This window comes from Mytilus californianus, unplaced genomic scaffold (assembly GCF_021869535.1).
Source record: "Mytilus californianus isolate M0D057914Y unplaced genomic scaffold, xbMytCali1.0.p SCAF_14, whole genome shotgun sequence".
Classification (NCBI taxonomy): domain Eukaryota; kingdom Metazoa; phylum Mollusca; class Bivalvia; order Mytilida; family Mytilidae; genus Mytilus; species Mytilus californianus.
This window is the reverse complement of record NW_026262626.1, coordinates 37,767,527-37,787,779: the sequence shown is the minus strand read 5'-3', so window position 1 is coordinate 37,787,779 and position 20,253 is coordinate 37,767,527. Positions and strand designations below refer to the sequence as shown.

At 30.5% G+C, this 20,253-nt stretch overlaps 1 protein-coding gene across 1 annotated transcript in view; it reads left to right on the top strand.

The window, feature by feature from the left end:
* LOC127724486 (zinc finger protein aebp2-like) overlaps positions 1-20,253 on the top strand; it is a 46,558-nt gene that overhangs the window by 10,280 nt on the left and 16,025 nt on the right. The window contains exons 2-4 of the mRNA XM_052231468.1: positions 10,020-10,103; positions 10,579-11,114; positions 19,215-19,339. Of these exons, the coding sequence (XP_052087428.1) occupies positions 10,020-10,103; positions 10,579-11,114; positions 19,215-19,339 (745 nt within the window). The remainder of the gene's footprint in view (positions 1-10,019; positions 10,104-10,578; positions 11,115-19,214; positions 19,340-20,253) is intronic.

Genomic DNA, 20,253 nt, shown 5'->3' with positions numbered 1-20,253 from the left:
TAGTTGATTGTTGTTAAGCTTCAATAAATGTCTGGTTCCAGTTATTTTATGCATATTTAAGCTGGTGAATTGTATTGGAAATACAGATGAACCCAGTATCATAAAAGCAATTCTTTTCAGCCAGTAATAATGTAGGAATAATACTTAAAAAACAAAGAGGAATTGTATATATTTGAAGAAATTAGATTTATTTGTACAAGCTTAATAGAAACAGAAAGAAAAGCAAGACTTTTTGAGCTTTTCTACTGTTTTTTAGCAAATAAGATTTTTAATTTCCTACAATTTACATATATCAATTTTTTTTTATCTTGCAATTTACATTTATGCTTGAATGACATCTACATTCATCACTTAAACCTGGACCGCTATGAGGACCCCAAATCGAAATTGAAATGTGATGTAAACAGTAATTTGAATATAACTGTTGCCTACAACAGAAGCAGGATACCAGGAGACTGTAAAATTATTGTCTTTATTGCTTCATCTTATCTGTACACCTGTATTTGTATACTTAAATGTACTTTAATAGAAAGGTCTATTGCAGGATAAATACTTGTATGCTATACATGTATGAAAGCTGCTAATATAAATTTTACAAATCATTTTGATGGATTTGTAAATAATGGCATCAAAGTGAAATTTACATGCAGGTGTGTTGGAGTAACAATATATTTTTATTTATTGAAAGCAAAAAATGTCAAGGTTATTCGTTTTAATTTATTACTAAACTATAGAGTTTGAAATAATCTGTCTCTCCCGCTGGCATGAACCAGGCAAATTTATTCTAAATCCCTTATATGATATCAATAGTAACTTGACCACAACAACATTGTTATATTAAACACAAAATAAATGATTTTTAAGGCCTGTTGAATTTTCGACAAAAGTTCCCCACCTGTCCAGTTAAATATGTTATTGTATTTCTATCCCAAGTCCATAGGGGAATGGTACAAAGCAAAAGGGACTTCGTTTAAGTGGTTGTGCACAGATCATGTGAAACATGGAATAATTGGTTACAATAGAGATTCACGATTTTAAAGACCAATAATTATATATAAGGAAGATTTTTTGGGGCTTTTTTACAGAGAAAAATTATATTATACAAAATACACAATGGAAAAGTTAACATAGAAGCCAAACTGAGATTTAGTTGAAACAACACCTTTACTTATGAAAAGTTTTCATTATTCAAGTAAAAGGATTGAATTTATGGGAATCAGATGTTTTGGCCATTAGCGTTCTTCTGTTTCTGTGTTTTCTCTTTCAACTTCTAGATAGATCACTCACTTGATTTGATATGTACTTGAAATGATAACTTGTATTATCTTTTTGAATGTTAATTTCTACACCAGAATTTAAAATTATTGATTTAGTTCAAATAGGCAGCTGCAAGGATAAAACTTAATGGTTTTCTTGTGTTCCTTCAATTGGTAAATTTGGTTGTTCATTATTTAGTATTTGTATATATATATGTGGAACTACAATATACAAATGCCACTAGTCAGCTGGGCTTAGTGAATAGAAAAGATTTTAGAAGGTTTCGTCTTCTTAACCTGAGCTTATTTCATCGCTTGGTCCTTACTGTATATTGTTCTTAAACATTTAAGACAAGAAGGCAAACATAAGTTATCTCAATTCAAAACTTACAGATTTTAGTTTGTATACACATGCAGTAAAAAGTGCTTTCTTTATAACTGCATTGAGATTTGCTGACTGATATTTTACACAACGTATGTCATATTATATAATGGAAATCTACTCACAGATCTAAAGTTATTATTACAAATCAATAAGAGTGATTGTTATCATAACCTAATAGAGTAGTTAAATAAAATTGATGTTTTCGACACCACTAATTTTTGTCGGACTTACATAGATTTAGACATGTAACACATTTAGTCAGGGCAGACTGATTTTTAGTGTTGTTCGACGTAGTTTTTTGACAGTTGTTGAATGTACGATGTATTATGATGTCCTGCATGAAGGACTTATATTGTCTTGCTTCTTCAAACCACCAGACAGTAATAAAGATGTACTTCACAGCATTAAGTAGTTAAGTTATATATCTAAGTCACAGGAGCAATAAAATAGATGACAAAATTATAAGTACAGTGAGTATACAGTATATACTGCACAACAAAGTTACCCAGCTGTAAGTCGAAAAACTGTTGAAAACCTTAAAGTTTGGTAAGAAAGTAGGGACATAATCACTGTCTCCCCCAGAATTTTCACAAAGCAATATGGCATAAATGAAATTATCAAAGTGTCTTGTTGCTAAAATTTATCAACAATATTTTATAAGAAATCCTGAGATTATTTTATTTCTAATCAAATCTGCCTTTGTATCTGGTTATAGGACCGTGCGAGGGCTGTATAGGCAGTCAAGGTCGTTAAAAACTCTCATCATCATATCTGGTTATTAATTATAATATCAGGGCACCCTGATGTTATAAAGTTCTTCAAAGAAATTTGCCAATATTTTGTCAAATTGACAACACAAAGATGTTTTACAATAGAAATTTTTATCTGCATGAATAATAATCCTGATAAAAACAAATTCAAATTGAAAAAAAGGTTAAAATATCAAAAATAAAAGCAAAGGAATATTGTGATGCTTAGGTTTAAATCGTGTAGTCCACAGTACCAGTCTGTCAAATTTTTTAGCCTCATCATAGGACAGAAAGGACGAGGGGCCTATTTTGAGTGGTTATCCCTGTCCTATATTCTCGAAATACTACCATATTCAATTAACTTGTAAACATGTACAGAATTATATATATCTACAAGATTATTAAAGCATTTTTCCAGTTTATAGTAGAAAGAGATTCATATATCAAAGGTAATGTATTCAATTACATCATGTTATCGTTCATTTTCTGTTTTAAGCAGAGGACCTTACAATATATTAATAGTATAATTTTGACCTCTATATACTACAGGAATAGAATTTTTTTTGAGAGTTTAGTGACATATTTATTATAGTACACTACTTTACTCTCAGATCTCAAGTCTTAATAATATTACTTTGATTTCTGTAATATTTATACAGAATTGTTCTAGAATGGAATTGTTAGTTCCTGTAGGTTACATGAGTGCAATTATTTGTAAAGCATTTTCTGTAGGGTATCAGGAGTGTTCAAAATATTCTCTTGTAAAAATAAACATACCATAAAAGGGTAGCAATTGCTGTTGCTTGAAATGTAAGCATATTCACATTTTGTATTATAGTTCAAAAAAGGATATGGTTTATAATGCAGCAAAAAGTTGTTCTAAAATGCAATTGAAAAAAGCTACTAATGTCTGCTCTTTATGGGAAAGTCAAATTTTTAATGGTTCCTTAGTAAATACTGGTAGAATAAATACATTTTCTACATTTTGTTAAATATTAATCTAATTTTATGGAATTTTAAAAAGTTATTTTGTTCTGAGTATATACTATGCAGTATTTGTTTTGCTCATTGTTGAAGGCTGTACAGTGACCATATCTGTCATTTGGTTTCTGGTAGAGAGTAGTCTGAAGGGCAATCATACCACATCTTCTTATTTTTACAATCATTGATTATGTTCAAGAAAAATGGAAATATTGAAATTTGATGTAAAGAGTCAAAGTTTAGTAATTTGAACTTACATTTCAACTTTCATATTTTATAATTATATTGTTTTTAAATAATTATCTTTAATAAAGGACAATCTAATGTTTATAATAAAAATACAGAATAAAATCTTAACTTTATTTATAATTTTTTAGTTCTATTGAAAAATATATATTACAAACATGTTACACATAAAATGAAATGCCTCTAATTATTCAGTTAAATAATTGCCTATGTTTTTTTGTGTGATTGATAAACACTACCTATCTATAACTTGGAACATTCCTGTAATTAGAATATGCATTTTTTTGTTTTTTTATGATACCTTAAATTTGTTTGAGAGAGAAAACAAAAATTGAATTTCTCTATAATTTAACACATGGCAGCAGTTTTGCTATATTTGAAATCAGTAATAAAAAAAAAACCTCACAAACAATCCCTTGGAATTTTCATCTAGTCCTATATATATATTGAATAAAATTGAGAATGGAAATGGGGAATGTGTCAAAGAGACAACAACCCGACCAAAGAGCAGAAAACAGCCAAAGGCCACCAATGGGTCTTCAACACAGCAAGAAAATCCAGCACCCGGAGGCGGGTTTCAGCTGGCCCCTAAACAAAAATGTGTACTAGTTCAATGAAAATGGACGTCACACTGAACTATATATTGAATAGGCTTTTAGACACAAAATGATGCAGATATTTTTCTATTCAATCGTCATAATTAAATTGAAAAGAGCAGGAAATATTTGATTCACCCTGAATTTGCTTCATATAGTGCAGCATTCTATACAAGTTATTCAAGGTTACAAGTGCGCAATAATTTGTTTATATTTTACCGTTTTTTTTACCCCAAGATGGTACTCAGAATAGAATCTGTACGGCTTCTGATTGGATGATACAGGACTGGAATAACTTTCAATTGAAAGCTTATTAGGTTAAATAAATCCAGAAAATCAAATTCATTTTTTACAAAGTAAAGAAAATATATTCAATTTCTGCATATCGGAACTATAAAAGATTTGCCTTCTTCATTAAACAAAAAAAAGGATGTTTTTCAGCTGCATTGTATGTCAACTTTTGTCGCATGACCATATATATTTTTGGCTGTTATGAAATTTTGACATAACTAGTAACAGGAATTGCTACTCATTTTTATCTAGTTTGTGTAGTCTTCAAGAAAATAAAAATGGAACACCACTGGTAACCCTATGGAAAATGCATTACGAATAATTGCACACTTGTAACCATTAATTTACAGTCTACTATCATACCAAATTCTCTACATTAATACTTAGACAACCAGTGACAAGGTTCCTGGCTCATTGCAGGGTTTATCTTAAACCATTGTTTTGAGGATCTCATGAGCCTTCCCTATTTTGAATGTTACTCGATGGAATAGCAAAAGTCTTACACAGAGAAAGTACACAAACAACAGTACATGAAAACACTTGACTCTCTCAAACTGGTATCCTTGATAACAAAAAAACAATCTAAAACAACATAAATATATTTGATAAATATCTGAATCTGCCATAAAGCAGTTTTAATTTTCTGGTATTTTAGGTTACTAAGGATTGAGACTTCAGACTTTTTAATGTACCTATAAATTGATTTTTTATGCTCTTCTGGACTAATTGTAGATCAAGAAGTTCTTAATTAATAATTTAGGACAAACATATTATGTTGACAATTTTCATTAGCATGACCTAATTAAGTTAATTGAAGGCCTGTGGGAAATCTATTACAACACTGCTTCTTCTCTCAATCATTGTTATGTAAATATTGATAATTATTGATAATTATTTGTGATATCTTTGCACTCCATACATCCTATGTAGCATCAAGATTTTTTGCTGTAAACTTGGTGTTGATGTATGGATCTGTAATATCATAAAAAAATGGTTTGAGAAGAATTCTTATGAAATATTCTATGGCCGAATTAATTTTATACCTTGAAAGGGACAATGGTATTAGATTCATAATATAAAATTTGTAAAGGTTTGTGGTTGTCTGACTTTTTTGAATTTTTGAAGTTTTGAAATTGCTAGTTTAGCAGTTAAATTTTTATTACTCTCTCTTAATATATAACAATATTGACTAGTATCACACCTAAAGTAAAGGTGCCCGTAAACAGGGAATTTTCAATTTTTTTTTTATTATCTAAATGGCATCTGTTGTCTGTGTACTGTTGTTATAATTTTTAAAGATTTTTTTGGCATAGATTTTAAAACTTTTGGTAAGATATTTTTATTGACCTGGTCCCAATTATCTACAGATGTGGATGGATCAATGAAATCAGTTTCTGCTCCAGTAGCAGCAGACAGTTGACATGTTTATTACAGACGACCTTCACCTGTACATGTTGTCTGCTAACTGTGTCAGCATGGTGATTACCTGGATTTTATTTGATCTCCTGTGGGAGTACAATCTGAAATGAGATGTGGATGAAAAGTAAAGATAATGTACAAATACTATTACCCTGGTATACATGCATTTTAATGTTTTATTCTAAATGAAATTAATGGCCAATGTCTATACTTATGTCACGCTTTGAAACATCATATTTTGTTTAAAAAAAATGTAATACTTAATGACATAATTTCCAAAAAGAGAAATTCTCCGATAAACAAACTTCTTACATGTATATGCTCATGTGCTCAAAGTAAGTAAATATGACAAATATTTTTTTCCAGTAAGATTTGAAATGTGTTAATAATTTATGATTTTCCTTACCTTGTACACTTGCCCTTAAAAAGGTTAAAGTTAAAAGCAAAAATCAGTAACTATTGGGCATATATTTTAAAGTTTCAAAATTGTGAAACTAGGTTACAATTGTATTTAAGAAGATGACTATACCAGGAGATTTACAAAAATTGATGTATCATTTGCACATTCTTAAACTTTGTGGCAAAGAAGAAAAGGATTGAATATTAAACATAATGGATTATAGCGGTACAGCATATAAATGTTATGAATAAAAGGAGATGTGTGGTAAATATTAATAAAGACAACTTATATTTTCAACATAAAAAGACATATATATGATAGATAAATTGGATTCTTTATTCATTACATATTAATCTGTGCATCCTACAGTACACATTAAACTTAAATTTGCTGATCAATAATTTTATTCTTTGTTGAAAGCACTTAATGGCGAGTGCAGTTGCACTATTACTGCTATTTTCAAATACTTATACATGTACAGTACAGAATTTTCAAAACACTTAGAGAACGCTTATTATAGCACATGTCTCGGAAACACTATCTGGTGCATTTATTTCCCTGAAATGTCACTAAAACATTTTCATTTCCTTTTGTGGTAATGACGTTTGCAGAATATCCTTTGTTGGAAGGCTACGTGATGTCATTTAGTATTAGATCGATAAAAGTTTTAACAATTTCACAAATATATTTAATTGTATTTCAACAAACAGTAAGCAATACTTAAATCAATAGGAAATAATAAGGGATAATCGAGTCTGAATGTTCGTAATTACATTTTGTGCATATTTCCAGAAGCAATTACTGCAGACAAATGTATTAAGGTTTAAGAAATGTCCCTGTATATTCCTAATAATTTGACCTAAATATCAGTTTCAATAAGCATATTTATGATTGAAGTTTGTCTTTCATAGTTGTTGATGTAACAAATACATGTAGGCACTTCTGTTTGAATTTACAGATATTGCATTATATTTCTAATTTTGACATGTTCATATTTTTTTACTAATTAATGTATATGTGGCTTGATATTAATTTTTTGAATGAGATTTTTAAGAATTAATAACTGGTCTGGTATCCAAAACTTCCAATTTTTTTTTATCAGTTGAGTTGATAGTCAGTTGGGGTAAAACAATTATGGATTATTTTAATTTATCCAATTTAAAGCCAATCCTATTATAGTATAGGGGTTTTCAGTCTGTGCATTCTTCCGTTATCTATATGTCATATGTATGTGGTTGAATGATTGGTTAAGATTTTTGTGGTCACATAAAATTGTAATTTTTTTAGCACAGAATATATATATGCCATATTACATGTAGGGGTTTGACCTAGATTTGGCAACTCACTGAATATAGAAATTTAATAAAGCAAGAAGGGGCATGGTGTCCAAAGAACACACTTTCTTTTTAAACAATTAGTTTTGTGAAATCACATTGCTTTCGGAAGGACAGTGCATTTTTTTTTAAGATAAACAGATGTAAGAGACACTTCCTGGTCTGAAACATACTTCAAACATTACTAATTACTTCATCCTGGAAATATTAAATATGATTTTTACATTTCTTTGTTATTTGTTGTATGTGGTAAGAGTTTTAATCCTCTTTATATGAAAAGACAAAAGCACTTGTGGTTTCTATTCGTTCATGATAAATATGCTCACAGCTTGTAGGATGTTAGATTTAGTTGAGACAGTCCATAATAGCAGAATGCTGTAAGTTGTTGATGCTGTGTATTTTATCGAAAAATTGTAATCTTAAGGGAAGATTTTCCAGACTTTAGTTTACATCTTATGGCTTTAGACAATGTTTATAGCTCTTAAAAACAATGCAAGTTAATTGTTAGGGACTTATTTTGTAATAATTTAACCGTGTTATTAATTTTAAACTGAAATATTCATGTCATATATAAGGTATTTGAGGTGTGAAGCAACCTCTTAAGTATTGCTTAGAAAAAATGAATAAAGAACAGTTAATTTATTGAGAGAGTTACATGAAAAAATAGTTCACTTAATGACAAACTAATGAAAGAGACAGTAAACCTGTGAAAACTGATGAAGGAAAAAATCTGGAGAGGAAAAAAATATGAAAATACTGTTTTATGAAACAGCTGACTTTTTAACGCCTTTTAAAGTTGAAAAGTGGAATTATAGCAAAAGACAAATATAAATTGTTGGATTTTGGATTTTGTTATTATTGTGCCTTTTATTCTATATTTATTTGGTATAGTATACGTAGCACATTTTTCTGAAAGGGACACCTTACAATGTAAATAGAGTAGCATAAAATTGATTTTATCATTTCTGGATTTTTATGCCCCCGCAGTAGCGGAGGGGGCATTAAGTTTTACCCTTGTCCGTCTGTACGTCCGTCAGTCTGTACTTCCCAAAGTTGGTTTCCGTTCTCTAACTTTAGTTTGCCTCAACCAAATGTTATGAAACTTATACACAATGCTTATTACCACAAAACGCAGATCAAGTTTGAATTTTGGTGGCGTCACTTTATCTGTTCTAGAGTTATGCCCCTTTACAAATGGAAAAATTGCTGAATTTTTCGTTTCCGTTCTCTAACTTTATTTCTTTCTTGAAGTAATAATGTTTGAGTACAACTTATGATGAGTCTGAAAAATCACCAATGACATTAGTCAGAGTTGACATTATATCCAATAGACTAAACTTTGTAAAACATGTACATGTAAAACAAGAGAACATGATGAAAATGTGAAGAAAATATTCATCCTTCAAATTAAATGGCAAAAATGTATTTATTTAGTGCTAAACAGAAGATTACTGATTACATTTTTCAGCCGACACCACACAAAGTAAGACGTATAATCTATTAGTGTCCAGCGGCTCTTTTCACAAAAAATCTTATGTTCGTATAAATTGATTGTAAGTTATACTGAATGTTCCTGACTTTTTCTCCTAAGATTTTTTTGTAAAATTAGTTGCAGGGTTATTGTTATCAAGTAGGAAGTATAGAATGTATTCAGTTGTTTATGTAATATGGAGGACAGATGTATCGTGATATCATATTGATAAAATATGATGTAAAAATGATAAATAGTTCATTGTTTAATGATTTAGATTAAATAAGGAAGTTATTTAGGAGTTGTTTTCTACCATTTATATGTACATATAGGGTAGTTTTCAGTTTAATCGATTGTTGAGGTTTTAAAATTTCAACCTCTGATATCATATATATATATTATTTTGATAAATATAAACTTATCTACTTAGTTACAATTTGATATTCAAAAAGGATGTTGAGTTTCAACTGGTTTGTAATTCTATCTCCGACTCATTTGCAAGATATGAATTTATGGTTTCAGAACTAAGAATAAAGCATTTAAAGTGTACTGGGTAATATTTTCAAAAGCGTACACCAAGATGTTATGATAACGTTGTTATAACATCCCATAAAATAATGGCTACCCAAACAATTGCAGTTTTCATTTTGATTTACAAATAATCGAATTATTAAATCTTTGAACCTTCAGATTCTTAAAACGAGAATGAGCTGGCTTTGGCGGGGAATTTAGGTTCAGTTCATGTTTACTTCTGTATAAGTTGACCATCAAGGGTTAATCCAGGGTTGTAATTGTTGTCACAAGTTTGATTTGCTTTAAATGTCAGCAACTTATTGCCTGTCTACATTGTCTATCTCTTTCATCTTTACTAATTTTGATTTTATTTTTTAGGACAATCACAGAAGAAAAAGTCCAGAAACAGTTAGGTCTATCATGCCTTGATCTCATTACAGTGAAAAGAAATGGTGATTCATGGTAAGTCTATTGATATCTAGGGCATAAAAATTGTACTTTACTTCAAAGTAAAAATCTTATTTTCTACCTTTTTAAACTAGAGCTTGTATATACACTTGTGTATTGTTGAATACTGTTTGTTAACCTTTAGAGGTCTTTTTGTTATTTGTGTCGTTGGGTTGCTGTCTCGTTAACATATACTATTGAGTTTAAAGAGACACAAACTTTTTATAATTTTTATAATACCTTTTTCAAGTTTTGATCTACATGTATCTAGTCTGACCCTAATGTTTGAGTGTCATGCACACTTTATCACATGTAGTGTTTGTGGTTACTCTACCGAAAAATCTTCACCTGTTTTCTATGTTTACAGTTGTTGTGATTGAATTAAAAATTTGTATTTTTTGTTACGTGTTTGGTTACTAAAGTGTTGATTTTATGCCTGAGTTAAATTTGAATAACATCTGTAGTCATTGTCATCCTTCTATATTTACAGCTTTACAGATGATATGGGGAACGACAGTTGTTCGGATCTGCTTACACCAGATGCTTCTCGCTCGTGCACGCCGCTGTCTGTCGCAGGAAGTTGTGTGTCTAGTCAAATCAGCAAGGACTCTCGGACCCCTGATGTCCAAGAGAGTTGCAAAGAGACCCCTTCTCTATGTAAATGGAAAAACTGTGATATTTCTTTAGATTCTTGTCGTCTTATGGACCACTTAAAACATTGCCATGTAGAACAGCAAACGGGTGAAAAATTTCATTGTCTGTGGGAGGGATGTAAAGTTTACAATCAATCTTCTAGTTCAAAATCTTGGTTAGATAGACATATTCTGACACACAGTGGTGACAAACCATTTAAATGTATATTTGATGGCTGTTACTTAAGGTTCACATCTCAGAAAGCACTGGAACGTCATGTAAATACCCATTTCAATGCATTACAGCACACTAGCCAGAAACCATCAAAACCTCGGGAAGACACACCAACCAAACAGTATAGGAAAAGAAGGGTTAAAAGAAAAAGACCTCTAGGTGAGTAAATGTTCTGACTATGACAGTCTTCACAATAGACTTGATTCTAAAGGCCCAAGGCTGAATTTTAAGAAAATTAGTAGTAGACTTTATTGGCCTGTGGAGATGATTTTTACAGGCCAGACAAGTTTTACAAGCCTGGGCTGGTGGGCCTCTGGTTGAGTGGGAAGACTGCAATGAGGTTTGTGTCAGACTTTTAATATTAATTTTGTGGGAGTATAAAAAAAAGTGGATTTGGAAGTTAACTTTAGCAACAAGCCTAACAACATACTGTAAATTACCGCCTCAAAAAAAAATTCAGGAGGTAATATTTTCAATATTTCCAAAAGAAAAAGGGCTTGTGTTTTAGGTTTCCTACTGAAAAGAAAAAGGGTATATTTTTTCCCTCAATTTTATGACCTTTAGTATATGGAGATTGAAATTTAATCATATAATATTTTTGGCTGTTTTGATAATACTGAGTCTTCCATTGACACCAGGATCTAATAATCTAGAAATCTATGATGGGTAGTTTTGTCTCTGTGTGATTCACAAAATTGTTTTAAATAATCTGAAAGCTGTCTGATGTAGACATAAGCAAACAAATAATGACGGAGGAAGTGACAAATATGTATACCTTGTGAACATTTTATAATTCAAGAAATCATATTCATATTTTCAGTTTTAATTAGTTTCATGAGTTTTTCTTCATACTCTTTTTTTTTGGGGGGGGGGGGGGGGGGGGAGGTGGAGGGGGGAGGGAGTGCTTATAGATATATATTACTTTATATTTTAGAAGTTTGTAACTTTGGAAGATGCAGTTATTTTTTGTTTGTTTGCATGAAACAGTTCAAAGTTGAGCTGAATTGATATTAATCTGTAACCTTTTCATAAAGATAAAGCTAAAGAACAAATGTTGTAAAACCCACATGTCAGGTTGACCAAAGATTCATAGATTAATTTAGGGATAATTTTTATGAACAATTTTTTTTTAAGATACATAAGATAAAGCATCATATTTTCTGCCAGCTCTGATATAAACCCAGCCAATTATATTTAAACTGATTTTAGGACTTTTTATTTTTATCGCCACCTGGTAATTATTTTTGAAAATTCTTCAGATAAAAAATGTGAATACAGAGGGGGTTTAAATCCAAATTAAATTAAATGAAAAAAAAATTGAAGTTCATTATTGAAATGATTCAGACTTCCGGAGGGGTTTAAAATGTCATTGAATTTGGATTTAAGTGGTCGTTGGAGGAATTAAGTTAGCCAGAGGGTTTAAAAGAAAAAGCGTTGTGACTGATGCAGACTTTCCAAAGAAATAAATTGTTTTCTTAACACAATAGTCCTTCCCTGAAGGCAAATAGATTTCGAGTAATAAGATTTTTCTGCATGAATTAAGTAAGCATATGTTTTTGTTGGGAAAAGTTTGGTTTTGATGAAAATCAGTCAGTGCATTTTACATCGGTCATTGATTAAATATTAAATGCCTTATCCAAATACGATCAAATAAAAATAACCACAAAATATAGAAATTAGTGAATATGAATAAGCATACCGGAAAGTAGTTAATATTTATTTATCTGTGATGTTGAGGATTTTAATACCCATATATTTTCTATGTGCAGACTTTTGAAATATTTTGATAGTGTATACAGTGGAAATACTTGAATTAATTTGTGTTTTGATATTTTTAAGTGACACTTGTGGTTAACCTACATAAATTTTAAAAAATTTTTGTACCTTTCATATTAAATGTGACACATTTTCATTAGCATACATGAGAGAGTTATTGAACATTGTAGACTTTTATTCCACGGGAAGGAAATATAACTTCTTTTCAATCAAAATTTTTTCTATTTTTATAATAGAAGAGAGGCAGAAGGTACCAACGGGATATTCAAAACTCATAAGCCAATGACAAAATACTGTAAATTCTGAAATTATTGCGATGTTTTTATTATTGCGAAAAATGCGACAGGGTTATAATTGCAATAATTTAAACTCGCATTTTGAAATTTTTTATATGAATTAAACAGGATTTTTCTCAATATCGCAAAAATTTAAATCGCATTTTAGTCTAAAATGACAAAATCGCAATAATAAATGCACGCAATAATTTCTGAATTTACAGTAATGACGCCAATGCAAGAAAAGTAAAAAAGACAAAAAAATACATTGTTATTCAAAAGTTGTTTTTTTTTCAATGAAGAATAAACTAGAAGCAGAAAACTTTTTTTTAAAATTTCTTTTAAATCGTTGATGGATATTATCTACGAAATAAAAACTATAACCTAATTTTAACGTTCAAAGAAACTTACTATCAAATACTAGAAAATAAGAAAATTATTCCCATGAAATCAAATTCACAGACAAAACCTTAAAGTTATAGCCCCACAAAAATTAATGTTTCTGCAGTATATATGTTTGTCCTTTGAACTCATTACCCAGATTTCACTTTGTAAAATATTTATCTAATTAAATTTCTCCCTTCTTGATGTCAAGTTCAAGATAGTTCTACTTTTCTAATTATTTTCAGGGCTTAATATGAAATAATTTGCCAGTAAAAATCTCAAGAAATTGAATGATTTGTATATGTTGTGGTTGACTTGTATTTTGTGTCTAGCATTACTTTAAGTACCCCACACCTTGTCAGGTTATTATATTTGTCAAAGAAAGTTGATCATTAGTCATAGGACTTCATCAAGGCTCGTATTAATTAAATTTAGTCAATTTCAAGATGTGTGGCATGTCATCTGTCTACAGGTGTTGTGAAATAAAAGTTTATAGTAGAAAATATAACCTCTTGAAGTTGACTTTTTGTTTTTTTTTACCCACAACCTTTTTAATATAAATTCTTCAAAATACAACAGATAAGAATTAACATTTTTTTTTTTATGTGTTATTGTACATAGGTTGGCCTGTACTGAACATGCATGAAATATTTGCCTACGAACTTTAAGCAAACAATCAATCTCACCCATCAGTGGCAGAGTGGCCAATACATGAACTACTTCTAGATTGTCCTTTATGGCTACCCTATGGAATGAACCTGCCATTTTTTTTCTTTCATCATAAGGCTTGCAATACATTAGAAAATGAGATAGCTTTTGTGATTAATATCTTTTCAAAATCTGATGTTAAATTTCAGTGTGTTTAAGTTGGCTGCCAGGGTGGGCAAGTTGAAAATGACAAAAATTCCACCATAACAGTAGAGAACATATGAATATATAATTTGTTGATAACACAACCCACGGCTGTGTTTTTCAATGTACAAATGTAAAGTGATAAAAAAGTAGCAGCTAATTTCTCTCAAACTGGTGCAAGGGGCTGTCTTGAACTCTCAGTGAGATGAGAGTAAACGTTCGTGCTGCACATTGAAGCTGACTTTGACATGAAGTGCAGAAAATTAAAGCGCTGTTCCTTTGCTTTTGTTTTTTTACATGAACATATATTTACTTTGCATCATGAATTGATATACTAAATCCTAAAGGTTTTTCATTATGTTTAGTCTTTAGAAAAAGACTTACTGGTTCCTGGCACTGAGGTTGTGAGTTTGAATCCCGCACATGGCAGGTGCCCTACAGACTCCAGTCTTAATTGACTAGGATTGTTAGTTTCCTACTGAAGGTCGCTAGTTTGCTCTGTGCACTGAGGCTTCCTCACCAATAAAAACTGACCGACACGAAATAGCACTAAAGTGCTAAAAGTGGCGTTAAACACCAATCAATCAATCAATTAGAAGAGGCTCTGTGACATTCAGCTTTATAACATTCCATTCTTATCCTGTTACATTTTTTATTTAAAATGCCTTGCTAAAATGACATTTCAACAGGGTCCTGAGCTTATCCAATCGATGGTTAACTATGACTGGTTGTAAATATAATTTGAGACCTGTTACATAAAGACTATAATTGGTCACACTTTAGTTATCACAACAGAGATTATATTTCTTTCATGTCAACATAGACCTTTTAACAGTTTAATCCTTTTGAGGTCTTTTAAAATGATTCACTAATGAAAATATGGTATACCACATTTCTGTTTTTAGATGAAAAAAATGTGTGGGAGAACTAATTTCCATTTATAAAAAATATATACCGGTACTAGAAATATAAATAATTTGAAGGATTGACAGAAATATTACATAAATGTTCATAGACCACATGTTATAAAACTTGTATTATACATTAGAGAATCATATTAAAAAACCAAATTTCTCTTTTTGACAATTTAATTTTATTATTAATGCACTTTCTGATGAGATGAATTGATATTGGCAATTGATTATTACATGTCTAAATTAGAAAAAGACATTTTCAATTTGTCATTCTATTTCTTTTTGTTTACTTCAGTCTTCATTCACAGTGCATTGCAGTGGCTTTCAAAAAGTTAAAGTGACATTGAGAATTAACTTTATGAATTATATTCTACTAAGTAAGGGCCAATTTCTGTTCAACGGAAGATTCCAGAGTCAAGGGGCCTTTGCTCACGTCCCGCTCTGCTGAAAATTGATTTTTTTTTACCGTAGTCCATTTTCCGTATTTGTTACTGTTCCGCCCCCTTATTTGTCAGTGGACACTCTGTTACCCCCTTATTGAAAATCCTAGGATGTGATGTCATGAAATTCCTGTCATACGTTCATGACCTTAGTTTGACCCAAATCAGGAACAGTTGAGCTACCTTATAAATTAATATTAATATTAATAGAGCATTACTATCACCCAAAATGATATATTTCAAACAAGTGGATAATTCTATTTGAATATGAATAAAATGAGATTTTTATGCAAGTGTAGGAAAAATTTTGGTAAAATTTTATTATTTTACTGTATTTTCTCTTAATTTCATTTAATATGTATATCTGACTGAAAAAAGAAAAAATTTGAATAAAAAAAGGTTGTTTTATTGTGGCACACATTGCAAATTGTAGTAATTTGAGATACATTAACGTTTAGTGCCCATTTGGCCTCGGATTTCATGTATGGCTTCTTTTTTGAGGACATATCATGAGAAACAGGTTTGAATTTGACTAATTAAAAATCCATCTGTTTTAGTTTCCTCAAGTAATTATCTTCAAACTGTAGACAATCCATAAAGGAAGATATTGTGATGGAATTAGCAAATTACTATAAACAGGATTAACAGAGCAGAATAGTCTTAAAAAATCTAGATCAATGAAACTTTTAACGTTCATTAAAATCTTTCATTAAATTGGACAAAACTAAAGATATCTAATTACTGCCATTTAGGTTTTTATTATGCAGCTGCGGGCTATAGGAAACTTTTATTTCAATGTTGCATGTTTAAAGAACATAAGAAAGAAATATGTATACAAGATCTTATCGGCATTCTACATCAGAGGTTATTTGTATTGTCACTTGCAGATACTTTGCTACATGCATGTTTTTTTTCAAGCCTCACCTACCTAAGTGTGGGGCATTATGTTTTCTAGTCTGGGTGTCTGTCAGTATGTTCATCCCTTATCAAATTAAAGTTGTGGTCACATTAACCAGAAAGTTCATATTCTAATGAACTATACACACACTATAACTCACATCTGGTATTTTTGTTGTTTTCCCAATTTCATTGAAAATCGTGTAAAAAATTTCCAAATCCGCCCAGGGTCCTTGTTCCCAAATTACCCAGAAAACCCCCTGATATATTCAAATTACTATAAAATTTAGGGTTTTGACCAAGATTTTACTTTTCAGTGAACATGTGATAATGTGAGGGGGGGCGGCATCAGGTGTTCAAAACTTTGAGGGTTGAAAGTTTCTAGAAATTATTTGAGAAATTTATACAAGATTAGATCATTTTGTATTGTATTATAGTATATTTATTATATTTTATTTGCTCGATAAACTTGTTAAATGTAAAATTAATCTGTTGAAACAGAATGAAACATGATATTAGGATTGCAACTTGTTATTTAATTGTTCTGCATCTCCGACAAGATTTAATATCCTTAAAAGGACAAGCAATTGCATTTGAAGATTTCTGTATAAATCATGGTTAGACGTGGAATGAATCCATTTATTTGAATCCATTCCCTGTATTTATTTGATGTATATTAACATGCCATCTTATTAAGGCAGACATTTTTACAGCAGCACAGAAAATGCAATTAGTAAATTACCGACAAATCGTTGACTTTGTCGCGACATAGGCAGAGCATGCTTAACAGTAAATCACAATCCTTATTGTAATGTTAATAGTTGATTTTCTACAAGACTGAGCTCTGTATTTGGAAATAATATCTGATAGAGTACAACATAATTACGACCTGTATAGTCCATATTTAATGCAGTGGATATGCCCTCGTTGTCCTTGATTGTGACCGAAAACATTACAATTATAAATCTTAAAACTACCATTTCTTTTAAAGAAAAAATAAGATAAGGCTATAAATCGCGACAGTTAAATGGTATAGTTACGAAGTTAATGAGGTTTTGGATGACAGGAATGGTATTTGAATTATCTATGTGGTAGTGCAAAGTTCTTTGTTTTTGTTTAATGTGCAGAAAATTGTAGACCTTGTCTAATTACATTGTTTATACATAATGTTACTTTTGCATTGTGTAATTAATCAAAATTTTCTTTATTTTAATAGCTATATATATAGTGAAGTCTGGAACAATTTAATAATTTATTAGTTTTAAGATCTGTCTGGAACAATATTAATGAATGTGTGTCTTATGCATGAGTCTTATATATTTGAAAACTGTATCATTTTTAAGACCTTTAAAACAATTTAAATTGTGTTTGATATTTATAGACTGACTCCTTACATAAATAACCATAGACAATATATCATGCAAACTCATGACATGTGTGACATCCTTTTGTATCAAGTATTTTAAAATTAGTTATTTTAGAACTTAAATGTACATATTTTTGGATCAAATTTCATACTTCTGCAGATTTTTTTTTTGTCAGTTTATTTATATGTTTTGAAATCATGAACAGTTTAAAGACCAAAGTTACCATTTGAATATTAATTAAAATAAATATGCAGGTTTCATCCACCTGTTTAAATGAGAGGATTATTTTTATTCCGTGACTTAAAAGGGAAAAAAATTTACTCTATTCTGTTCTTCTTTATTAAATGAGTATGAAATATTTGATTTTACTTTCGTGAGCTGTTACAGGAAATAGTACTGATTGGATTAAAATAGATGTAAATGTGAACACGTACAAAATAATTTTTACTGGCAAACATAAAAAAAATATAGGTTAATCCTTTAAGAAATAGTTGTTTGAAATTGAGAACTACCGGTACAAACAAACTTGGGCTTGTTGAGTCACTGTAACAACTTCAATCAGTGAGGTGAAATTGTAATTTAAAAGTCAAGCGTATTTATATATATTTCTATAAAATCTGTTTAAAAGTAAAGAAGAAAAAAAACAGTCTTAATGGAACACTGACAGTCATCAGGACTTAAAATACATATTCTTTTCTTATATAAATTGACCTCCTGTCTTTTCCGACAACAAAAAAATTCAGTCAAGAAGGAGACAGGTTTGACTGAACTTCATAGGAAAGAATTACATTATATACACTTTAGCTCATATGGAAATTGCTTTTTCCTCCCTGCAATCGAAGTTTAAATCTTGTATTTTGTACAAATGTTGACTAGAAGTGCTTATCTGACTGTTTACGATCTTTTGATAAAACAAAACAACATAATAACAAGTCATTTTTCAGGTAATCTGCTCAATTTAGGTGACTTTACATAAATATTCAGTTGGGTAATTTTTGTTTCAACACCAGATCTTTTTTTGTAAATTGACCACTTCACTTGCAAGGAAATTGCATTTTGATATGGTGTATTGTGTAGTTTTAATAGGTAGCTAATCAGATATTAAAAAAGTGCCATGTGAGGAAAAGAAAGGGGTCAAATGGGTCCTCATATTGTTACTGATTTGAAATGATATAAATTGAACCAGACAGGAATTTTTCCTTTTCCTACTAAGTGCATGTTATTTTCCTCATTCCCATCTTCCCTTTTGAAGAACAAGCTTTTATGAGCATTCACAAGTATTTTAGCTGCAAATTGTTGACAGTATATTAATTTTAAGTTCAGATTTTTATGTATTAATTGATTATATTTTTAGTAAAAACAACAGATTACTTCGATCCTGGCATCATGGAAAGATTATCAGACCAGGTGACTTTTGTCACAAACAAAACACAAATTGATCTCAATGGCAGCTCAGACTCAGTCACATTCCATAGCACAGTAAGTCAATGTTTTAAATCACATTCCATAGGACAGTATGTCATTGTACCTAATCATCATTCACAGAGTCACATTCCATAGCACAGTAAGTCAATGTTTTAAGTCACATTCCATAGCACAGTAAGTCGTTGTTTTAAGTCACATTCCATAGGACAGTATGTCATTGTACCTAAACACAATTCACAGAGTCGCATTCCATAGGACAGTATGTCATTTTACCTAATCACAATTCAGAGAGTCACATTCCATAGGACAGTATGTCATTGTACTTAATCACAATTCACAGAGTCACATTCCATAGGACAGTATTTCATTGTGTCTAATCACAATTCACAGAGTCACATTCCATAGGACAGTATGTCATTGTACCTAAACACAATTCACAGAGTCGCATTCCATAGGACAGTATGTCATTTTACCTAAACACAATTCACAGAGTCACATTCCATAGGACAGTATGTCATTGTACTTAATCACAATTCACAGAGTCACATTCCATAGGACAGTATTTCATTGTGTCTAATCACAATTCACAGAGTCACATTCCATAGGACAGTATGTCATTGTGTCTAATCACAATTCACAGAGTCACATTCCATAGGACAGTATGTCATTGTATCTAATCACAATTCACAGAGTCACATTCCATAGGACAGTATGTCATTGTACCTAATCACAATTCACAGAGTCACATTCCATAGGACAGTATGTCATTGTACCTAATCACAATTCACAGAGTCACATTCCATAGGACAGTATGTCATTGTATCTAATCACAATTCACAGAGTCACATTCCATAGGACAGTATGTCATTGTACCTAATCACAATTCACAGAGTCACATTCCATAGCACAGTAAGTCATTGTTTCTAGTCACAATTTACTCTGTCATTCTATTATGTAGCATAGACTAC